The sequence below is a fragment of the Poecilia reticulata genome, linkage group LG6 (genome assembly GCF_000633615.1).
Source record: "Poecilia reticulata strain Guanapo linkage group LG6, Guppy_female_1.0+MT, whole genome shotgun sequence".
In the NCBI taxonomy this organism is placed as follows: Eukaryota; Metazoa; Chordata; class Actinopteri; order Cyprinodontiformes; family Poeciliidae; genus Poecilia; species Poecilia reticulata.
The window spans coordinates 27088789-27114361 of record NC_024336.1 but is presented as its reverse complement, the minus strand read 5'-3'; the positions used below and the strand labels follow the sequence as shown (position 1 = coordinate 27114361).

General features: G+C 37.6%; 1 protein-coding gene across 10 annotated transcripts in view; it reads right to left on the bottom strand.

Annotated features, from left to right (window-relative positions):
• tjp1b (tight junction protein 1b) overlaps nucleotides 1-25573 on the bottom strand; it is a 105756-nt gene that overhangs the window by 27005 nt on the left and 53178 nt on the right. For 7 of the 10 annotated variants that reach the window (XM_008411994.1, XM_008411996.1, XM_008411997.1 and 4 more), the window contains one exon: nucleotides 103-159. In XM_008411994.1, coding sequence (XP_008410216.1) covers nucleotides 103-159 — 57 coding nt within the window. Of the gene's footprint in view, nucleotides 1-102; nucleotides 160-8279; nucleotides 8337-20873; nucleotides 21194-21227; nucleotides 21350-25573 lie in introns of those variants that run through there. The other 3 variants (XM_017305202.1, XM_008412002.2, XM_017305201.1) reach the window with 3 other exon arrangements.

The following is a 25573-nucleotide window of genomic DNA, read 5'->3' as shown; positions in this document are numbered from 1 at the left end:
CTACATTTCTACAACGTCATATTTTACTTGAATAGTATCTGTAAAATATCCTTACTGACTTTGACCCAGGAAACAGGAAGGAGAAAAGAGCGAATGCCTTACCCTGTGTAGTGTAACTGTGTGCTGTTCCCAAATGACTGTCTCCTCCATCGCTGCACTCTGAAAGACAGAAGAAGAAGAAAAGTTTTCAGCTCCGAAGGTTCAGATGCTGTTCACATCCAACGAGCTAAAAGCTGCCAAACGGTTTTAGCCTGATTGTCAACATGATCACAGAAGCAAGAGGAAAAGAAGCGTCTTTTAACACTTTGGTTTGGATTAAAAATATAGGAATTCAATACTTTCCTTACATCAAAAATACATTTAACAGCTTTTAAAACAAATAGACACTATTTAACCAATCATTAAAGCCAGAGCTGACCTGAAATAAACACAAAAAGCAATTTCAAAAAGCATGGAGCTCACAAAAATAAAAAAACACATATCTTCATGCAAATATTAAAATTAAACCATAATAACATCCTGGTTCAATTCTGAAGCACAAGTCCAAACAAGCACATTTATCTCTACTTCAGGCTCAGATGCAACGTTTCAAAGTAAAGCTGTATTTTCTTCTTTTAAAACTGCACTTTTTATAAACTTTAACATTAAATTCTGGGTGCAGAAACATCATTTTAAGACCTGGGGAAAACAAAAACCTTAGAGACAAAGCATTCCTCTTAATAAAATAAAAGCTAAATTCACTTCCCCCTTTTTCTTGGCATCTAACAGACAATTAATTTAAAATGTAAAATTTCACTAACAGCAACTCAGTTTGGTTTTTTTTTTTTTTTTAAAAACTGCTGTTCAGCTTCGTTCTTTATATTAGATCTATAGTACAAGGTTCAGTGTTCACAATGCATCACAATAGCAAGAAATATTTATAATAAAAACCAAAATGAAACCACCAGATAATGGAGATTCACTGAAGCAGCCTTGAAAATAAAAGCCACAAAAACTAAAAAGACACTTTGATGTAATTTCACATCCACTGCATTTCTGTGAAGCATTAAACAGCTGCATATAAAACATTATTAGGCCCATCCCTTTAAGGCAGATTTCTACTTGCACAACTACATCGAATCTGATCAATCCTGTAAGCTTCATGTGTTAGATTACGACTTTTAGGACAATTCTCCACACACAAAAACCCAAAATTTCCCTTTGTGCAACAGAATGTGAGGAAGCTCAAGCAGAGGGATCAATTTGCGAGGATTTATGAAGCACATAAAGGTCAGTAGACGCCCAAAATATATTTTATTGGCAAGCAATGTGAATGCTTTGTGCATGAAATATAACAGCCCACCAGATTTTGCATCTAAAGCAGTCTTTTGGCATTGAGACACATTGACAGCAGCAATTCAATACACTGAGCAGCTCCTTTTTGAGTCCAAAATAAAAGAAATTAAAAGATGATTCTTTTTTTATGCACTATGCTTTTCTTTGAGTTCATACAAAGAAACACAAACAGAATCTGTCCTGCTGATCGACCCGTCAGAGGAGACAAAACAGGAAAAATGACCTATTTTATTCAAACTAAACCTTTTAATGTTTCTGTCCATGTTTTACAAACAAAGCCTATGACTACAAGGCCAGTTAGAAATGACTACACTGCAAAAAAGCTAAATCTGACTTATTTTTGGTTTACTTTCCAGAAAGGTGCAAATATCTTAGTACACTTGAAATAAAACAAAACTAACGTACAAGTAACTTTTCTTGTTTTAAGTAAAAAATTCCTTCGTATTGAGGGAAAAAGTTCTAGATCCATTGGCAGATAAATTAACCTATAGCACAGGAAAAATTTTCTTAAGTGAAATAATCTGCCAATGAAACTGGTACTTTTTCATCAATATTAAGGAATTATTTTCTGAAAACAAGCCTGTATATCTTGATGAAAAGTTACTTGTACATTAGGTTTGTTTTATTTCAAGTGAACAGAGATATTTGCTCTAGAAACTAAACCAAAAATACTTGGTAAGATTTTGTGTTTTTGCAGTGATATCTGGGTCAAAGCATCCAGAAGCTGCATATGTATTAATAAGACATTATTCTCATGTGAAGTGAAATAGTCTGCCAAAGGAACTAGAACTTTATCAATATTAAGGAATCATCGACTTAAAACAAGCTCCTATATCTTGGTGAAAGGTTATTGATAAGTTAGTTTTGTCTCATTTCAAATGCACTAAGACATTTGCAGTAGAAACTAGTCCAAAAATACTTGGTAAGATTTTGTGTTTTTGCAGTGTGCATGTAGGAATAGGAAAGCTTAGGTCTGCGGTTCTGAGCTGTTTTTTGTTTGACCAACAGAGCCTCCTTCAGCACATCATCTCTGCGTCTGTTACGACCTGTCGGCCAAACGCCAAACATCAGCTGGCGTCTGGGAACACAGGCAGCTTAGTAAATTGCCAAAAGTGGCCCCAGACGTTCCCAGCTTGGCAGCATCAACCGCAAACCCAGATAGCAGCTGATGGTGTTACAAACACAAAGCGAAGGGGGAGGGAGGAACAAAAGTTTGAACGAGACGACTCCTTTTGATCTTTTAAACAGAATGGAGAGCAATTAGGAAACATGGAAAAACAATTCCTGAATACCAACAAGGATTTTTGGGGAAGGTTTAAACCACTGGGATTTACACCTGGATCTTTTTGGCATTGTGCAAAAGCTAAAGAGATCATGCACTGATCCTATTTCAGGGTTTCCTCTAGGATTTTTTTTAAACGGTGGTGGTGGGGGGGGGCTGCACAGTGGCACAGTTGGTAGAGCTGTTGCCTTGCAGCAAGAAGGTTCTGGGTTCGATTCCCGGCCCCGGTCTTTCTGCGTGGAGTTTGCATGCTCTCCCTGTGCATGCGTGGGTTTTCTCCGGGTACTCCAGTTTCCTCCCACATCCCAAAACATGACTGTCAGGTTAATTGGCCTTTCCAAATTGCCCCTAGGTGTGAGTGTGTGTGTGCATGGTTGTGTGTCCTGTGTGTCTCTGTGTTGCCCTGCGACAGACTGGCGACCTGTCCAGGGTGACCCCGCCTCCCGCCCGGCACGCCAGCTGGAGATAGGCACCAGCAACCCTCCCGACCCCACTGAGGGACAAGGGTAAAAGAAAATGGATGGATGGACGGTGGTGGTGGGATGACCAGGGAGACACATAAAGGTGAAACTATATTTATTAACTACATTAGTGTTCAAATGCAACATTCTTTTACAACATTCACTAGGTACCATTTCTTCTTTTTCTCTCCTTCTACTTCGGACTAGTCTTACTTCACTCCTGAAAGCAGCGCAGCACACAGTAGCCAGACAGGCAGGAGCCGGCGGCATTGGTTTATAAAGTAAATGTTAACATTTTATGATATTTAAATTCATTTCAAACTCTGACTTTGATTAGTATATGTTTGCACACATATATGTATATTCTTAACATTTAAGCCAATTTCAGTCAGTTTTGCTGGATGATAAATTGACGTTATTGCGATAAATGGTAATATTGCCGTTTTGAGACCATTTTCAAGTAGCATAAAGGTAATGACATTATAATGTAAGAACACATTCTCAAAGATCAGTAAACTTTAAATCCTAATGAACGTTTAACACCAGAACTGGAAGACATTTTAAATATCCAAAATACAAAAAAAAAAAAAACAAATACAATGAATTATGCAGTTTCCGTAAACAAAACTATCCTTAAAAAAAGGATAGATGAGACAAAAGCACCAGACTGAAGACTTTTAACATCCAATTTTTGGTAGAAAGAGAGAAAATAGAGAAACGATAAATCATGTAAATGGAAATTATTGAGCTTGTTTTACTTTATTAACTGCTTTAATAACTGCAACATATCTATTTACATATTTTTAACATCAGGATTTTCCCCAATGTATTATAAGCCTGGCAGGCCACAAGGCTTTACTTGTGCCCCCACCAGGCTAAGCATTGCTTATTTATTTTAATGTTTGCATTTTTAAGACTGTATAGTTGGTGTTCAGGCATTAATCTTCCAATAACACATAATTATCAGGTGATATTTTCAAATTTCTTGTCAACTTTAAACATTTTTGTAACTCAAGAACACGGCAGGCCGCTGGATAAATGACCACACAACCACCCAGCCACCGGGCTTAGCAAGTTTTCTGGGGGAAAACTTGAACATATATATATAAAAAAATAAAAAAATAAAAAAACTGACAGCTTTTATTTTGCCACAACACGATCAATTACATGCAGAGGAAACCCTGTATTTAGAGCTGAATCAATCTAAAGCTCAATTCAACAAAAGCAAAAGAAAATACAATTTTTTAACTCCATGCAGTGATTTATTTATTTTATAATAGAATGTGAACCATGTCTGACCAATTATATTCAAATCAAGAGGTAAAGAATAATAAAAAGCAACATATTTGTTCCTGCTGTGCAGATCCCCATGTGTTGTGTTTACCTTTCTCCTGCACACATCTTTCAGTTCAGGGATGTAATTGCTCAGCTTGTTGCTCTGGTAACACAGGGGACTAATGTGGCATTGCTCGAGAAGCCTGACATTTTCAGGACACGTCTGAAGGCTCCTTTCAAACGTGGGAGGTCTTGAAACAACCCAGCCACATTTAAAGACAAACAATACTTTTCACTTTTATTTTATACCTAACATTTAAGCAGCATTGCTTGGATACCCATCCAAGCAAACTATCAGGAAGAGATTGTCCACTATCGCAAGTGAATTTTGGTGAAAATGTCAGTGTGCACCCTTTAGATACAAACAACCCGGGCCAAGAAAATGCTTCATGCCACATGCCAGAGCCAGAACTGGCAGCCACCATGTTGGTTGGGTCATGCTTCGGGGGATTACAACCGCCGAACTCTCAGCTGCCAGCATTACAACACAGATGGACAACATGCTCCAGGATGGAGGAACGAACTGGTCAAGAGGGACTGTGTTGGGTCAAATGACAAAAACCAAAACTTAAAAAAGTAAATTGTGATGGTGATCATGGATGACAAAGACAAAAGCCTTTTCCTATGGCAAAACAATTAGCAAAGATGCTTAATAAAATAACAGAAAAAGATATAAAGAAAACAAGCAACATGCAATAACTTGGTTTTGTTTACATACTTATTGAAGCCAAGGAAAACATTAAACCAACATGTAATTTATTGTAATTTTATAAGCATACAGTGACATTAAATTGTATTTTATTACATCTGGGAATTGTTTTGATAAAGTAACTTCTTCCTTTTCTATGCATGAAACCAAAGAACATTTGGGAGGGCAGCAGAATCACATGTCTTGACCCACAAGCTGGGAGTTTTCTAAAACATCACAGATAATGTCTGTCTACCACAGTGGTTCCGGCCTATGAAAACAAACTGTTTTCTAAAACATCATAGATAATGTCCGTCTACCACAGTGGAACCCAAAGTCGGTCCTGGAGGGCCGGCATCCTGCATGTTTTAGTTCTCTCCCTGATTTAATGCACCTGGATCCAATGATGGCTCATTAGAAGGTTTCAAAAGAACATCGACATGCTGAAAACGTTGAGGGAGAGAACTAAAACGTGCAGGATGCCGGCCCTCCAGGACTGACTTTGGGCACTCCTGGCCTACCATTTTATACCTATGGTGTAAAATGGGTGTACTGTTCAGGCAACCAACTGTTGTCCTGAACAATGCATGATGGTAGTTCCCCCTACTTTCATTGCCATTTCATTGGGTTATAAATCAAACATACCAAACAGCATCAGCATATCTTGTAGCAGACACTGTTGTCTGCATGAAAGAATGTTGGATTCAAATCTTCCAAGACCCGTGCGACAAAACAAACCATCAAAAACCAGAAGAAAAAAAACAACTCTTCGTCATGTCGTACGCAGCCAAGAATAAACTCGGTTTTGCTGGAGCAAGAGAAGCAGCTGCAAACATATGAATTAGCTTCTCTTGTGCTCTTACCAACAGCATTGGCAAATGTATTACAGAAACATCAGGTAGTTGAAAACAGCTACCCAATATGCATTTATGTCAAAGATAATACAAGAGAAATTTATTTTGCACCTCTACCAAAGTACAGTGAACCCCATGCATGGTTTCTGCATGCTTCACCAACTCAAATTTAAGACTTTTTAAGACAATTATTAATCAAATTTAAGAAATATAAAAAGAAAATGTAATTCTCCTTCTATAGATCATCTTTTTCAAACAGGATGACTGAAGCATCCAGTGGCAAAAACAAGCATTGTCCTGCCAACTGGCAGTAGATTTACTCATATCAGTGATGGATATAAAAATCTAGCTGCCTAGGATATTGGGAGCAAGTTAGCGCTGGTAGCCCCACAAAAAAACTAAACTACATAGAATACGAGATAAAATAGTCCTGACATAACAAAATTTAAAAAATGACATTACTTGCATTTTTCTAATGGATTTATTTTAAGGGCTTGATTTTAGACACTCTTTGGTGAGGAAGTAGTGAGGGTTACTGAATCAAAGTTAGTCACTTTCAGAATCAGAGAGGTGCATAAATTAAAGGAAACACGGATCTGCATAATGTTCAGGCTGCAGAGAGACACACTGTGAGGAGATAATAAGAAGGTGAAACATAAACAAAAGCAGCTCAAAGCTTTGTTTTAGCAAAGCTAGCCACTCTAGTTGGACTAATCACCAGAATAATGTGTTAAAACTGGCTTAAATGTCACATTTGTGTCTCTCTTTAAATGATAATGAAACTTTAAAACAACCATTTTCACACAGCAGCATGTCCTTAGCATAAATATGCATATACAAATGCATATTTAATGACCTCTCATGGGAGGAAAGCAATAAACATGCATCCTGAAGGCTGCTAATTACATTTCTTCAAGAGAAATCAACATTGACTTGAACCTGTATCTGTTTACTGCGTATAAACTCTGTTAGAGTGCAGACATAAGAAAATGCCTCCAATTACTGGAGCTGTTATGATGACAGAAACTTTAAGAGCAGCTCAAAATCAGACGATGGTTAATTATATTCTCCTGAAAAGCATAACTTCTCACACTGTCAAATCAACTGTAAGACTTTGTCTGATACAGGTGAATGTTAATGCAAACAACCGTGAAGATCACCGCTTTGTCATCACAGCACCAGTCCAGCACAGCAGATAAAAAAACGATGCTTTTTAATCCTGCATTCGGTTAAAAGTCTCATTAAAATTACAGAGCGCAGTCTCCCTCAACTCACTTAGGGAAAAAAAACTAAATAACATTTCATCTACCGAGGGGTGGGAGGCAATTTGGTGGGCTGCTGAATGCTCTGACAAAGATTACATTCTTTTTTCTTTTTGCTGTAGTATGGTTTAGAGGTACGGCTGAGTCTTATTCAATTCACAGCGCTCTGGGAACGGACAGGCTAAAAATAGCTCTCATTAATTCTGCCATTGTGATGCAGCAACAGAGTGATTTAAGGCAAACTTGCAGCATGAACACTGCAGAACATTTAATAAGATCTCGTTGTATGGAATAGCAACGGCCTGACTGAAACAAATGATGCAATATGGCAAAGGAAATACATTCACTGTATCGCCAGGCCCCATTTCTTGAATTTCTCTGCAAGACTTTGACGAGACAAACGGAGGCAAGAGCTGCTCAGAAAATATCTAGAGTCCCAGTGCAGATGATGTTCATACCAAAACATGGTTAATATTACAGAAAAATATTCATATGACAATCAAAATGTATGTGCTAACCAGCAACGGGCATGATGCAAATGACTACAGAGGTAATAAACAAATTGCTCAGTCAAAACAACTTTTTCCCTCAACCCTTTTCAACTTCCACTGCGACCAGAGACGGATGACAACAGGACTACGCTCCAGCACGGCTGCTGGCAGTGAGGCAATAAAAGAAAATAAGATGATTGATCACTTCAGAAAGTGAAATCGATGTGCTGCAAAGTGCTGACAACTGCTGAAACTCTCCTGCTTCTGTCTGAGAACGCAGCCAAATGCTAATGAGGGCTCATACCTTCCCACTAGTCACAGTGGGGTGGTGGGGGGGGTCCCCTGAGATAAAAGTGACACTCTGCACATGCAACATCATGGAAAGACACTGTACTGCGGTTCTACACGAGGACGCAGCAATGTCTGTACCAAGGTCAAGACAAAGAAATCAGGCTGACGTGAAAGTACACTGTGAGTCACTAAAAACAGTGAAAGCTATAATGACGTAGGCGAGTCGTCATCTTCGACTTCATACTAAGGCGTTGCATGCGGAAGACAAGGGGGTACTTACGTTCGGGTCATTACAAACAACAGACAAAAGTGTCCTCAGCATCTAGCTACTCCTTTTGTAAATCCAGCAGGAGATTCCAGCAGACGCACATCAGCAGCAGCGCATGACCGCACCAATCAGTGCTGGGAGGGACTGACCCCCACCTTCCTTAGCTCAAAAAAAAAAAAAAAAAAAAAGCCACAGGATGGATTTACGAGCACAGGTGAGAGGTTATGAAACACACCCAACAGCGACTCCCCGACAGTTCCTGCGTCCCGCGCGGGTCTGCGTTCTTACCCGGCATCTCTCCCGCAAACGCTTTGCTCCCTCAAACTCAGCTCTTCCACGCTCAAGGGATCAAAAATCCCCTCCAGCTTGGCAACAATCTGTGAGGGATCTGCAGTTCCGCTACAGCCTGGGACTCCTCTGTACTAGCGAAAATCCATCCGCAGTGTAAACTGCTGTATCGGACTTAACCCTCACGCTGCCGGGCCAAACCGATCCACCATGTGGCTCAAAATGTGTAGTTATCACTATCCTCCTCCTCCTCATTTGTGCTGCAACACATGCATGAATTAAGGGAATATTGTAAGTGACACTTTGCAAAAGATGCACAGCTTTATGGTCAGTAAACAGAAGCTGTTCATAAATAAATCACTTTCCGACTAAAGCTAAATAAAAGTAAAACCCATCACTTAATCTGACCTTAAATGCCTGACTCATTGTAAATAAAGGGTTATATAAAGAAAGCCTCCCCACAACACGGCAAACGGACCAGAACCATGCTAAGGAGGAGTCGTCTGAAACGTTTTTAAACTTATTTTAGCATCACTGGCAGATTGTGTTTAACCACAGATCATTTTACTTTCAAAAGAAATAAAAGTTGGTACCTGCTCGTACCAACTGTTGCAAAAAAAAAAAAAAAAAAAAAAATACTGCAAGTCATCAAGATTCAGTTAGAAAGAGCAACCTCTTGAAAAAGTACTGCAGCAACTGATTCAGATGACAGATCAACTAGTTGGATGAACGAAACTGGAGCTAAATCTGAATGACATGTCCGAGTAATTGACGAAGATAACAGTTTTAATGAGTTAAAAGAAAAAACATAACATTAATTTGTGATGTACCTCTAAAGTTATATAAAAAACTGATTTAGTTTGCAAGAGGAAAGCACAATTAAACTATAGAGCAACGTGGAAAGTCAAAGTGAGAAACATCAATTACACTTCCTTTCAAAGCTTCCACAGTTTGTCACCTAAACACTAAACTTCAACACATTTACTTGGGATCTTGTGTGATAGACCCATATGAAGGAAAATGTCATGTTTTTATAGAAGTAGAAATCTAAAAAGTGCGATTGGCAACTTTTTGTCTACTGGGCCAAAACTGTCATGTGTGAAGTGTACTATGGCCACAAAATATTTTTTTAAATAAAATTGTTCTCGTCTATTCTTAGAAACAAAAACAAGATTTGGTTCAGCATTTATTTGACAACTTTTGCTGTATTGAGGTTTTATTAGTTTTATAAAATTAATGAAATGCAGATTTGGATGAATCCAGGTCTGATTTTCAGTAAAACTTGTTGAACATTAAAAAAATATATATACTTTGTGTTGAACATAAAAATTTTCCATCTGGAAAAAAAAAAAAAACACTTAAATATTTCTGGACATTCTACAGCCGCCGATTAAACTTTTTTGTCCAATGACTAATAGTTTAGTCAGATATCTGGGACAGAGAGCTTCAACATCTTACCACAGATTCTGAACTGTGACTGAATCCTTTTAACACGAAAGCGTTCATGTGAAGCTTTTCCTGCAGCTCTGGCTGTGTTTACGTTATTTGGTCCTGCTGGTATCGAACCAGTCTCAAGTCTTTGCAGCAAGTTTTCTTCCAGTTTCATCCTTAGTTTTAGCTCCATCCATCTTTCCATTACTCTGACAGGCTTCCTTGTTCCTGCTGATGATGGTGGATGGAGCAGAACGCCGTGAGGCATTTAAGGTTTTGTTTTATAACCTAATGCTGTTTTAGACTTCTCAATAACTTAACTCATTGATGCCGTTTGTTCTTCATGTTCCCTAAGAGCATTTTTACACCTAAAGTTCATTTACTTTATTTTGTTGGACTGAAACAATAAATGGGGCTAATCGTGATTTATTGAATATTGAAAATATTGAAGTATTCGTCAACTAATTTATTAATTGCTAACTAGAGTATGCAAACTCAAAAGGGCCATTTTCTAAAGTAAAGAACATATTTGGAGCAGTAATTAAGATAAAACTGTACAAAATATATGCATTTAAGATGTATACAAAAACCACAAAAACTCCTCAAATGACAATTTTAACACTGGAACTGGAAGACATTTTAAATATCCAAAATAAATAAACAAAACAACAGAAATAACAGATAAAATGAACTATAAAGTCTCTGTAAACAAAACTGTACTTCAAAACAGGGCTAGTTGAGTTTGGCGTCTTCAGGTTTCAGGTAGAAAGAGAAAAGCAATAAATCATGCAAATAGAAATTAATGAACCTGTTTTAATTTATCATCTAATTAACTGATTTATTTCTTATTGCGACAGGCCCACTTATAAGGGTGTTTATAGATGATTTCATAACATATCTACAAACTATAGAAGCCATCTTATTGTAAAGTGTAACCAAAGATCTAAATCAAGTCAAATATAACAGATCTTGTTTAAACTAACATGCAGTGCACACCATGCAGGTCTTTGCCCAACCTTGTTGCTCTGGTGTGCATGACCTCCGACACTGGCTGAGTTTTCAAAAATCTGTTTTTTTATCAGCTGATTTTTATAAACACGTCATTCAACGTTGCATCGGTAAGAGAAAGCTTTCAGGATTACACAGAGCATTTTGGATCTGTTCACTGGAAAGCTGCAGCGCAGAAAGATGGAGCTTCTTTACGGTCCGGCTCAGCAGGATTTGGCGTCACAAGGTCAACTTACAAGGCTTCAGCCGTTTGAGATTTACTTACATTCGGCGTTTAGAGGACATTGTGGCACAACACTTCTGGATTATCTGTTTTCCTTTGTGTCTGAACAGGAGTTGGTTTACAATACTAATGCTTGCATGTTTTCTTTGTAAGAGCATCCTGCATGATTGAACAGACAGAAGAATTCATCCTGAGGCAAATTTGAGCTTTTGCAGCACTTGCAATCATTCTTGAACTCTAGTACTTCTTATGAAAAACACAAGATACGAGCGTTATAATAAAAGAGTTCAGCACAGGCATTGCTGAAAAAGTAGATGAAGCCAGAGCGATTTCACCATACTGGTATTATGGTATAGAGTTCAAACAGGCAACAGTTATTGTGCACTTTATCGCAGTGGGTGACATGAACTGAAGGTTAGCCACATAAAACCCAGGGTGGCTTATTCTGAAACACACTCGGCTAAACCTCGTGCACTTAAACCTCAAGCGCCGCCCGTCATTGACGGATCGCTCCTTATAAAAAACTGACATTTATGAGACTGTTCCTAAAGACTGCTGAAACGGCATCATTTGCATACCCCACATCCGTACTACCAAGGAAGAGAGCTGGGTTACTGTGTAGTTATGAAATGGTTTCTGGGTGAGAGAGAGGACAAGCATGCAGGGCTGCAACTAATTATTACTTTACTAATCGATTATTGTTGGTTAAAAAAATTGCCACATTCTGTAAATATTTCATTTAACCACCTAATTTTTTTATATACATTATTAGAAATGCATTGAAATATGCAAATAATTTCCCTTTAAGTTAGAAAATAAAACTTTTATTGCCTAAGATGCAGCAATAGAGCTTGATCATTTGTAGCAAACATCTGCATGTTTTAACAACATGTGAAAAACTCAGTCCTTTCTGTTTGACTTTACGTCAGTATAGTTAAAGTCTGATTTATTGACTATTTTTTCAATTAACCAATTAATAATCACACTGCAAAAGGTGATTTTTATAAAAAAAATTTAAGAGTTTGAACCAGGTGAAGCTAAAACTGTGCCACAAGAGGAGCTCTGGATAGAACATATTTACAGAAAAATAGGGGATTTTTTTAATATTAAATACGAAATGTTTATTTTTTTTTTTTTTTACAGTTTTGGCTTAATTTCTGTTCTGACTTTGTTGTACTTTTAGCAAAGTGCCTTTTTTAATGTCTCAATACTTAATCTAATACTAAATTAGTTGATGATTATTTCAATAATCCAAATTTCTATTTCAAAGATCCAAAAGAATCAGAAAGTTTGAAATCTGAGCTGGATTATTAAATGCTAAACAGGTTCTTTAAAACATAAACCTTCATTCTACTAATGAAAATTCAGCATTTTGTATTTACTGTGTGTTAAACATTGGGATCCATTGGACAGGAATTAAAAAACAATCATATACAGTTGGAATATTTTTACACCGACTACAAATCATTACAAAAAAATAATGATTGGCAAAGTCTAACTTGGAAGCTCACTGAAATAACTGACTATTTGAAATTTCATAACATACCACATAAAACTAGTTATCTTTTGTTAAATGAATCTGTGATTTTGTTTAAAGACAACTTTTGGATGAAGTATTCCTGGAGCAGCTACAAAGAGCAGGTGTTCCTAAAAGCTGGAGTTTATATTCAGCTCTCGAACTTCTAAAGAGGCTGCAGCTCCCTGGTTTATATCCATTATATGACTGCTTACTCAGTCTGTCAGCTATTTGGAGCCAAACCCAAAGTGCATTTTACTGCAAACCACGGCAAATAAAGCCCACAATACTCTGTGCAAATTGTGTTTTTCAGAAATTAAATTCCAGGTCTAATATTCAGCGCTCAGAGTGACCAATGTCTATTTCCAGACTCTGGAGTCGGAGATCCTGAGCAGCAGAGCCTCTGTGAGAACTGAGCGCATGAAGCAGGAAATCAGCTCCTGAACTCAATCAGCGCAGAGGAAGTTATCAGTGCCCCACACAAGAGAGCAGGAATGTGGAGATAAGCTGAGGCACCGACCTGCTCCCCGCCTCCTCCTCTTCATCACAGTGATGGAAATGAGGACAACTGAGCCAAAGAACAACAGAAATGATAAAGGATGTTTCTGTTCCATTATAAAAAGGTGGTTCATGTTGAAATGTGACTGATGAAAGCCCGTACCCTGATAATTTCACACCCCATGCACACAAAGATTTATGATGTACTTGGTTTATACATGCAAACCCTCTGTATTTGCAGGAGCCGTAGCCAGAATGGCAATTTGTACACAATACTGTGCAGAAAACATAGAGGGAAAGTCTTCGCTTGGTAATCCTTTAAAGGCAGCCAAAGTACAGATCAAACACTTTTTCTAAAATGCAAATTACGTAGAAAAGGTAAAGAAAAACAGCATACCAATCCTTATTTTCATCAAAACCATTGTCAACTGCAAATATTAACAATATTTACTCCCAGAGAGCAGCCATTTTAAAACTACAACAACAACAAAAGCTTAGCAGACAAAACTACTTGTAAAAATAGTTTTTCCCCAATTGAGCCAATGAGGCATAAATTTAGTGAGCAGAAGTAAAATTGTGCACACTTATTTATTAATGACAGACATACACACAATAAATAGCAATGAAGATTGAAATGTGTAGTAGCAGCCAACTACTGGACGATTCCCAGTACTTTCTGCACACAAAAGTCATAAAACCCATCTGCTGGCTAAAGTATCCACACCAAAAACCATCAACACACAAACCATTTTATCCACTTTTTACAATTTTCCACTCATTTTAATTACAGAGACATTTGCCTTTGTCTTGCAGGGGTTCTGCAGGTTTCACCAACTGAAATTTAAGACCATTATAAATTGGATTTAAGGCCTGTATAACAACCGAAGTGTACAAAAGGAGACTGCCTATTTTGTAAATGTTAGTGCCAAGATTTTTTGCACAGAACAAATGTAGCATCATACGGGAGACAAACTGGCAATAAATTTTCACTTACCCAAGATAGACGCAAAAAGCTAGCTAGCAAAGGTATTTAGCAGCTAGTTAGCAGTATCCAATTAGAAATATACACTACATAGAATATACAACATAAAACAGTCTGCCGCCACAAAATTTAAGACCTGTCATTAATATATTTAAGGCCAACTCACATTTCTAATTGAATTTAAGACATTTTAAGGTCTTAATTGTAGCTAAGATTTTCAATGGATGCGTGGAAACCTTGTCTTGAGATGCACCAATAACACTTTTACAGTTCAACACAAACTTCCTTTTTTCCATAAGGTCTGAACTATCTACACAAACTTTAAAAAAAGGTTTTAAACCTAAAAACACACTGGTCAATATGAGATTGTCTTTGATAATCGAGTAAAAATATCACAGCTATATAGCATGCACAGAATTTTCCACACTTATATATGACATAATCTAATTTCTTTCATTTTCATTACCAATTGGTTCTGTGGCTAAATCCTTGTAGCACGTTTATTACATTAACATGGTTATCTATGACATTTATTGGTTTATTGTTATTTAATATTGATGCATAGACACAAGTAAAAATAAAAGCATAAAGCAAGCATGGAAAAATTACAGTAGGCTTCATTCATCCAGCTGACCGGCAGTAAACAACAACAGATGTAGGAGGGGCAGCTCTGTTTATTCTCTATGCAGCAAAAAAAAAAAAAAAAAAGAAAACCTAACACTTTTTAAGCATCAACAGGAAATGAAGGAATAACAAAATGCTCCCAATTTGTGCGCTAAAGTAAGTAAGTATATGTGACGTAAATGTCTCCCAAAAATTAGAATCGACAAGTTGAATTTCAGCGAAAACCAATTGTCCAACATTATCTGGAGTTGTTTTCTTGCATCCTCTATCTAGACCAGCGGTTCTCAACGTGGGCGGTACCGCCCCCCAGGGGGCGTTAAGAGGCCGGCAGGGGGCGCTGGCGGACATTTTTACAAAAGGGGGGCGCTGGGATGCCTTTGGGGGGCGTTTGGTCGAAGGTAAACTTTACACCTTAAATCCAMAACAATACCAGTTTAGACTTTGAGCAACTTGGTAAAACTGTATTGTGTAACATTAAATCATGGCTGCAGCTGTATCGATGGCAGCTCTTCTTCTCTTCAGTGTTTGTAGCTTCATGGCGCAGCTCCGCTCCGCATCAGTTCAGCTTTACACCGGCTGATGACGCTGCTGTGATTCACTTTGTCTGGTATTTATGTAGGCTACATGTTTTGGCAGTTCTGTGATCATGTCAAAGCAGCAATTTATACTAAAAAGTGTTTTATTTCCGTTTGAAAGCTGCCCGCTAACATGGAAGGACAACAGAAAATCGCTCTTATAAACATGTAATTACTAAAATCACGACTTTGTATCCCCCTGAAAAATGAACCCATTTAAATAAAGAAATCCCTCCACGGTTGATACCGCGATAGAGAGCGTTCATTTTATAGCGTTAACACGGTGCTGTAAGTGGTCCGGTATGAAACGGGGGTGATAGAACAACACAGCACTTTTAAATTTCAATAATCAGAATGCAGAAATTGTTTCCATTGTTTTAAAAGGTTTATGTCAGTCTGCCTTTCCCCCATCAATGTTTCCCGACCGCCCTGCACCTTAGGAAGTTAAAAAAAAAAAAAAAAACTCCGCGCACATTGCGCAAAACTCTGAAACACGAGAAGCGGGCAAAACGGAGCGAAGAACTAGATGTGAATTATGGCATTAAAACAGAGAATCCGACGCTGAACAGTGAAAAATCAACACATGATGTGAAACACATGACGATTAGGAGGCGCAGCAGGTGATGAGTGAAAATTACTGATGGTCAATAAACGATAAAATAAATCTAGCAACAGGAAAGAAAGTAAAGTGGACATAGCAGTAAACCAAGAGAGGATAATAATAATCAAAGGAAACTAAATGGAAATGATTGAAGAACAAAATGCAAGAATAAACTAAGAAACTAAAGTAAATACGGAGGAATAAACTGGTATGGCAAGACCTTTCGAGCCATAATTAATACAGAGACTGTATGGCAAGAATAAACAGACACTATTTCCAGATAAAAGGTAAAATAATACTGTTGAAATGTCATGGGCAGGAGCGCAACTACACATTATTCAGGTGGATGCGAAACCATAAATCGGCGCCCCCCCACGAAGGAGCGTAGAAACATGCGCTCGCCTCTCCCCAACCCCCTCCTCCAGACGCCGATACGTTTAGGGCAAAACTCGCTACATTTACCCCGTTAAGTGAGCGAGGTGAAGGAGCGTAAGGCGCGCTGAAGTGTACGGGAAAACATAATCGGTGCGCCGATTCAAAACATCTACAATAATGATAGTAACATTAATAATAAAATAATTGTCAGTGCAAGTAGCCTACAAATTCTTTGGTGGGGGGCGGTGAGGGACCTGGATTAGGGCTAGGGGGGCGCTGGCCCGAAAAAGGTTGAGAAACACTGATCTAGACAATAACAACAGTTAATAATTCAAAGTAGGGATGCAAGATATTGAATTTTTAGTCGATATCCGATTTACTAAAACTCTGACATAAATACCAGCATTTGTTTCCCGTACCTACTCATTTAAACTATATTACTTTCTCTGTGGAATTAAAATACGGCATTTTCTTTGTCAGTTTATCCTGCTACCAAATGCAAATGCTAAAAAGGAAGCTGAAAATGATTATTCAACTTGTATTATGTTTAATGTCAAATTTATTCATGACATCTACTCGCTCTAAGACAATGACGACACAATGCAGATTTGTAGAGCTTCACAAAACTAAACTCAATCTGTTCACAAGCAACAAGTGAAAAGCACATCAGTCGTGCATTAATACTTAACAGTTTCTTATGATGTTGAGCTGTGCTGCAGACATCATTGTCACTGGTTTGTCTTGTAAAAACAATGCCTTTTATATCGGTGAATATCTGATGCCTGATATTAAATTTTACAGCTAATATCAGCCGATACCAATACCGATACCGCGCCGATAATATCATGCATCCCTAATTCAAACTGATGGTCTGGACCACGTTCTGCTAAACAATAACAACTAAGCCATGCTGCATAAACAAGTAACAAAAAGAGCAAAGTTTAGACCCCATGCATCAACACTCCAGTAACGCAGTGTTTCCATCTCATTAGGACATCTGTTGTCACAACCAAATGGATAAGCCATTCATTCAAGACAGCTTCTATAAATACACACAACTCCAAAGCTGCAGTCAGTCAAATTTATCTGAACTAGGCAAAATATCAGATCCTTTTGCCCTTCAAAAAACCACGATGACTCAGATGACGGCTGCTTGGGGCAACATGATTTACAGGCCAACATGTCTGAGTGCCCTTCAGCAGCCATACATTTTCTTCCTCTCAGGTGACGCGTTTACCTGAATTATTTCCTAAACCAGCGTTGCGAACAGAATGATTTCTGAAGCGCTGAGGGTGGAGGGATCTTAATCAGAAATTAGAACATCTAATTACAGCCACAAATATCATCTGCAGTGTGCCCCACTCACTTCATTTGACACATCTATTAACCATGCCCAGCTGCTGCTTCATGCAGCATTACAAACATGATGCTAGTGATGACACATTTTAGTCACGGCCCTGAAGGGGGTCTAATGCTGATAAGGACAGAATGGTGAATCATCAAACTTCAACCAAACACACTGCCTGCAAGATTCAGTGTAATGTACTGACTTTCTGTGTATCTAATCTAACAGAGGACTGCTGTTAAACACTAGAACCACTGTAAAAATACTAAATCTTAACAAGTACTTTTTGCGTTTCTACTGCAAATATCTTAGTACACTTGTAATAAGACAAAACTAACTTATAAGTAACTTTTTAGCAAGATATTGGAGCTTGTTTTAAGCAAACAATTAACTAATATTGATTTTAAAAAGTACTAGCTTCATTGGTAGATTATTTCACCTATAACATGGGAAAATGGTCTTGTAAATAATCTGCCAGTGGAACTAGAACGTTTTCAACCAAATAAAGACATTATTGACTTAAAACGAGTTCGTATATCTTGCAGAAGTTACTTTTAAGTTGTCTTATTTCAAGGGTACTGAGATATTTGCTCTAGAACAGGGGTGGCCAAAGTCGTTCCTCGAGGGCCGGCATCCAGCATGTTTTAGTTCCCTCCCTGGTTTAACGCACCTGGATTCAAAACAGAACATTGATATGCTGAAAAGGTTGTTACTACCACCAGGGAGAAAACTAAAACATGCAAGATGCCGGCCTTCAAGGATCAACTTTGGGCACCCCTGGTCTAGAAACTAGACCAAAATTACTTGGTAAGATTTTGTGTTTTTGCAGAGATGTCTGTAAAGCTTCCAGAAACCATTTGAACAACCGCAACACAGAAGAGTAGCTGGAATATTTTTTGGCATAAGAGAGCTTACATAATTAGCATTGAAGGGTAAAAATAATGACAGGACAAGTGGACACAGATGAACCCCTGTGGTAAAATGAACATGCTCTAAAATCCAACCGTAAAACTATATTTTATCGGTCATACTAAAAAATAACATTTATTTTATTTAAAATCTTTATCCTCAAAAGGGGGAATAAAGCTGAAATGAACAAACCAGGCTTATTCTTGCTTCAAAAGCAGAAAGCGGACTATAGCACTGGGAATTCTGGGTAGATAGAACCAAAACAAACTAGTGTTAGCAGGAAAAATGGCTTTTTACCAAAGACAAAAGAGGAATCATCCATCCTACCACCGCAAAAATCTGACGCTACTCCACTTTTGTTAATATTTTGTGAAGAAGAAAGTTGTGCTCATGTCTTCTTGATTGGTTTTTGTGCCGTTTCATCAAACTGTCCCTTTCATTATCCAAAATTTCTACCATCTCTGTAAAATTTCCATCAGTTGTTGACATTAAGAGCAGCAAAATACCTTTCAACTGGTCAAATAAATTACAGGCATGCAGTCAGGTAATATATAAGACTAAAATATATTATTTAACCAAATTCTGCATGAAAACAGCTCTTTGGCACTGCAATAATGCACAACTTAAAATTCCAATGGCATTTTCGCTGTAATTTAAGAAACCGTCTAACTTTTGCTACTTATTGGTTTTGCACCAATTCACTTTGTTGTTAAGTCTAAAGTTTTAATATCTATAATTTCTCTTTCTATAGAGTGTTACATTATAGTGCTAGCACAAACCACCCACAGCTAAGTAGGACAATTTCTAAATCAATCTACAGTTGAGCTCAAAGTTGTTCAAACCTCCTGGCAGTTTTAAATCTAAAATGTTGTATGAACTTCAACAATATTTCTTTAAACAGGAGGTAATAATTATTTGGATGGCCCAGACAGGGATCTGGCTTGAAACTGTGAAGGGAGCTAAAGATTAAGGTGATGGCAAAGAGGCCTTCCAACTTCAAAGGCCTGGAGTTTATCACCATAAATAAATCCTGAAAATACGAGTGCAAACATTTAAAAAGTTGATCAGCAATTACAAAAAAAGTTTGGTTTCTCCAATGCCAATAAAGATGTTCATTTGGAAGTGTATAAATGGTTTCTTATGTGCCATTCTTTCTTAAAAACTAAATTAAAAAATGATCAAAACTGATGCGGTTTTAAAATGGTTTCATCTCTTGAGAGCTGCTTGTCTCATTTCCTGTCACAAACTTCTGGTTGAATGGAAATAATTTTAAATCCAAATGAGAAGTCTTCACCACGGACAACAAAATAGTTGGAAGAGAGGAAGCTTGAATCAAAATCACATCCTTCTTATTCTAATGATGACTGAGTGGAGTATACATTTCAACTTGACTTTGTAAATAAAAACTAATTTTCCTCAAAAATGATAGTCCTTTTACTTGGTTTTATTATCTTCTGAGACATGCTGGCCTAATTTTAACCACCAAAATTCTTGGTTGAATAAAAAATATTTTCCATCTAAATATAACAGGCACATGAATAATTTATGGCTCAGCTATACACTTGTCCTCTTGTATCATAAATGATCTGCTAGAACTATTGGACTAAACGTTAGTGTGGACACAAAAAATTTAAATGGCTTTGATAACTATAAAATAACAATAAGTGTGGCAAAACAATAAATTAAACGTTTAAATGTTAATATTTTCATTTGAGGGGTTTGCAGACAGTAGTTCTAGCCACAATTACCAGTTATGACTAATGATATAACTATGACTAACTGTCAAAGTGACAAAATATCATATCACTAAGATTAGCAATGTTAGCATTCCACAGGTGATAACAGCTGGCTAATGTTTCCATCATATCGGAAATGAGCTGTCCTTGGTAAGCCAAACGGTGACAGTAGCCCACATGAAGCTGACGTGACATTAGATATGAAATGTCCCAGAAAGTCATGCCACATTAAAGATAGTTAGCTTAACCAAAACAACCACATTGGTTTTGAATAACGGAACAAGGTGAGCAACCGCATCACCTTCCGTTCAACGCTGAAACACGAAGCAAGCCCCTTTTCCAGCAGCTGACTGACTCCATGTTCCCACTCTCACCGACTCCTAATACATTTTCTTGCCCCCTCTTTTATACAACCCTCCTTGGGATAAATCAAGCCCCTAACTGGCCGACATTTTGTTCTAGAAGGCTAGGCTAGCTCCCTGTCGCTAACGGTACCTGGACGCGCTTTTACTTTAACAGCCAGTCCGGGCGATGACAGCAGGGATGAGGGGGAGGTTATGTCTTAACATGACCCCCTCGTGGAAGCTCGAAGCTAAAAACAGCCGAGGGAGGGTTGTTGTTGTTGTTGTTGCTGCTGCTGGTGGTGGTGATTTCACTGAGGGATAACGGTCGCTAGCGCGCGGATGCAGTTAGTTAGCCGCGAGCCTAAGTTACCTCGGCTTGCTATGGACCGTTATCGCCCGCTTGTTGTACCCGGAGGGAAGGAAGGTGGGAGGAAGGGGAATAGCTCCAGCTCGCCCCGAAAGGTACCGTGAAACCCATAAAAACAAACAAAAAAAAAACATTCACCTTCGGAACTGCAATGGTGTCCGCGGCGTGCTTGTGGAGGTCTCACAGAGGAGGAAAGGGTCTCCAGAGCAGCAGCAGCCGCCGCACTGCAATGGCAGGCAGTGGATGAAGCCTTCCTTCTCCACTCCACCCCCCCGCTCCGCGCTCGCGTTTCGGCTGCCTTCTCCGCCGCGGTGACAGTGACGGGCTGGCTCGGAAGAAACCATTCCCGTTTGTTCGCGGGGGAGAGAGCAGGGAAGGGATGCAGCAGGCGGAGGATTGTAGGATGTCCACAGCAGCAGAAGCAGCGGCACGGAGCGCCATTCCACCGAGAGAACAAAAACAATGGAGGAAAAATGATCTATGGATGATCTCCGCTCCCAATATGGAAGGAGGAATGGAACCGGCTGTTCATTATGTCATCGATTCCAATAGATCTATTAATAAGGAATATTTCATACAGACAGAATGGACTCATTACTCTTAAAGCTGCAGTATGTAACTTTTATTAAATATGTGGTTTTCTTTTTTACATATTTGTTAAAACTGTCACCAAGTTTTGACAGTATGTTATGAGCAGATAAGGGCAGTAAACTAGTTTCATTTACTCAATTACATTTACTTTTTGGAAAAAATTAAGACTATTTTTACTTGAGTCATTTTATTAAGAAATATTGCTACTTTTACTCAAGTAAAATTTCTTGATTCTCTACCCATTGAATGTTTTAACCAAAAATTCACCAGACACAGAAACACACCTGGAGTTTTGTTAAAGTTTCATAATTTTTTTATTGAAAGAAACTGGTTTAGAAAAATTTATTTTGCCTGATTTGTTGTTTTCGTTACTTATGTGAATTATTGTCATTTTCGTCCTTAAAAACCAAATTTACTTTTATATTGAAAAAATGAATATTTCTGGTTGAATTTGTTATTTATTTGTATTAATTGATTTCATTATAGTCTCTAAAATACCTGGATGTGCATCTAATTTTATACATTTTTGTCTGTCTAATGACATCACTTAAAAATATTAAATTAGATGGTATGATTAGTTGCTCAGTAGTTACTTTATCAAATGCTTTTTTTAGTCTTGCTTGAGTAATTTCTTGGACTGCTACTTTTTTACTTTTACAACATCAAAAAAAGTAGTGCAACTCTTACTTAAATATAAAAACAAAATGTTTATCTTCAACCGGAATAACAAACCTCAGCATACAACCAGACCTGGAATAGATTAGAAAAGATAAGATTTTCTTTACAAAGGCCTAGTTAATGTCCAAAATTAAATCCAAATGAGTATTTGTGGCAAGACTTGAAAAGTTAACCTAGCCTCTTTGAAGTAATACTGACCATTCAATTTGTTGTTATTTTCATTCAGCCAGCTGCACATACATTCCTACACTAAATATCCATATTCATAAATGGCCTTGCCCAAGAGTATAACAGCATATGATAGGCAGGGAAGTCAAAGTCAGACACAAAACCTTCCGATGGCAATGCAATAATTATTTCACAATGTGCCACATTATTGAGTCAAAAATAAAATGTCTTGATGTTTAAAGCTGGTGGAGACACAATTCAGTTCAGTTTATTTACATAGCGCCAATTCACAACAAATATTTACAAAAAATAATTTAAATTCAATCATACATACAACCCAATTGATCCTAGTTATCAGTCAGTGCATTAACATCAATTAATTATTAACAGTATGTGAACACAAAAGACTTGCAGCAAACGGTGATTCTGAAAAATTTTGACTCAGTTTCACCTTCTTCTACATTTCATTAATACAAAACTTCTAAATCCAAGTATATTTTTTCTTCCATTTTACAATTATGCACCATGGTGTTTTCATAATACCATTAGTTAAAGTTTAATAGTTGAAAGAAATTGGAGGAAACCGAAGGGATGTCATCACTTTACGACGCTGCAGTAAAGCTTTATTTGATGATCGGATAGATTATTATTATTATTATAAAATACTATAAAAACAGAAAATAAGTTGTTATTGGCTTAAAAACATGAAGTTAATGGTTAGAAAGCTTTAATATTCATTTTAAAACTATACATCTTTGAAAGCATTATCTTTATTTTATCTGCACTTGTGTGTCTGTAAAAAACATAACTGATGCAAAGCACATTCCACATGCAAAACAAATGATAAAGGATTCAGTATCAACATCATTTTTAGCGAATGTGAACTTCTTTTATACAGAAAGCTGAGGTACATTACTCAAGAAGTAATGACATGCTGCAGAAGGTAATTTAAAATTCAGAGGATAGAATTAGAATCCAGCCCACAGTCACGATGCTCAATACCCCGTCCCAAGGGGCGCACAGATTTAATCAATATACAGTATAATGTAAATTGTGCAATGCACCAAACCTCACTCTCTAGACTCTCTCGTGCATGATAGTTGTTTTTTTTTTAATCATTATTATTATTTGGTGATGGATTTTCCAGATCTGGCAAATTCTTTGCAGCAGCTTCTTCTTCTTGTGTTGGGCTGTATTTTATCACTCTGAGACTGTGTGACCGTTCTTGTCAACTCTACCTGTGGCACTAATGAGCCCAGAAGAAGAAAGAGGGCCTGAATGTAATGCTGAAGGAGCGCTAAGGTTGCTGACGTTAGGACATTAGAGCAAAGTCCGCTGGAGGATCGGGAGGAGGACGCAAGGGGACCGGCGGCATCTTGAATGGAAGAGTGTGAGATGACCAAGGTCATGAGAATTAGATAAACAAGGGCAGGCAGAAATATCCTGGGGAAAAACAAAGAATGATGAACAGCAGCTGTGGAGGGTGTGCATTTAAATAAAGCTCAAAGGAGGGGAGAGTAATGTAAAAATATACTGGATCGATTCCAGATTCATTTTGTTTTTGCGTTTTTGTCACTTTTATACAACAAGACTGCCCCCAACCCTTATTATATCACAGAGTTTGGCAGTAACTTGTTAAATTTACTTGAGTAACTGTAACTGAGGAGCATTTTTTACTTTTACTTTAGTAATTGTATTATGAGGCATTGCTACTCTTACTTGAGTAAAATATCTTGATACTCTACCTACTGTGACTTCGCTTCACCAAACAGATATCTGCAGTTTTTGTTAAAATTTAATCAATTTTATATTGAAAGAAACTGATTAATAAAAGTTTATTTTGCATGATGTTGTAACTATGTTATTTAAGTGAATTATTTTCATTTTGAATTTCCACATAACTTTATATTTTGGTCCATCTGATGAGGTAATTTTTAAATATTAAATGATTAGTTACTCATTAGCTGAGTACTCTTTTTTTTACCAAATACTTTTTTACTCTTACTTGAGTAATTCCTTGGATGGTTACCTTTTACTTTTACCTGAGTAAAAATATGTTGAAGTATTTCTAGTCTTACTTGAGAAAATATCTGGATACTTTACCCAATGTGAAATGAAGAACAAACATGTTTTAACCAAAACTACAAAATTTGTCACAAAAAGTGTCAGCAGACACGCACCTGCAATGCGTCACAAAACAGATAATGTGTGACCAGATCGATCGATCTCTACTTCAGGAGGTGGGTCTTAGTGCTGTCAATCAACCTCAAGTACTTGCTAGAAGCAAAGAAACAACTTAAAATTTATCTACTGTCATCGTAGATGACATGCTAACAAGTCTTAGCATTCACAACAGACTCTGCTGGCTGCAGCGTAGCACCACACAGATAGTGACTGACAGCGATAAGACCCGCCTCCTAACTCTGATTGGTTGTTTTTAGTTAGAACCGTGAGAAGGCAGAAGAGCTTGATTTTTTTCACAGGTTATCTGTCTTATACCATCACCACGTAGTGGTAGTTTCAACAAATATGGAAAAAAATATATTTTATAAAAGTTAAATACTGCACCTTTAAGTGTGACATAAAAGCAAAAAACAGAAGAAGTTTGTAAGAGGGTGAACGTTATTATAAACCCACAGTACTTGCACCTCTTTCTCTACAATTTACCTTATAAAATTTACAATTAAACATTAAAGATGACCAGATGATGACAATCATTACCTCAAGCAACTCAATTTTTGAAGCATTTCCACAAGACCAAACATTAATCAGGTTGTATAACCTTCCTAAAAGCACATAAACATGATTTTTTGCTGCTATCTGTGGGGCCCTAAGCTCTCTTTATGTATTTCTCTTGAAGCCCTTGAAACACCCTCTGTCACTGCTACGGTGGTGTTTGCATCACTGCCTTCAACAGCACAGAGGGAGTTTCACATGCCACGAAGAAGAAAAATGCAGCTTCCTTTTTCCCATCAGCACTTTTAAGGAACACCGCATGGATCCAAATTGGAGTAAAACTGCAGGAACAAATCACACGAGTGGAAAGG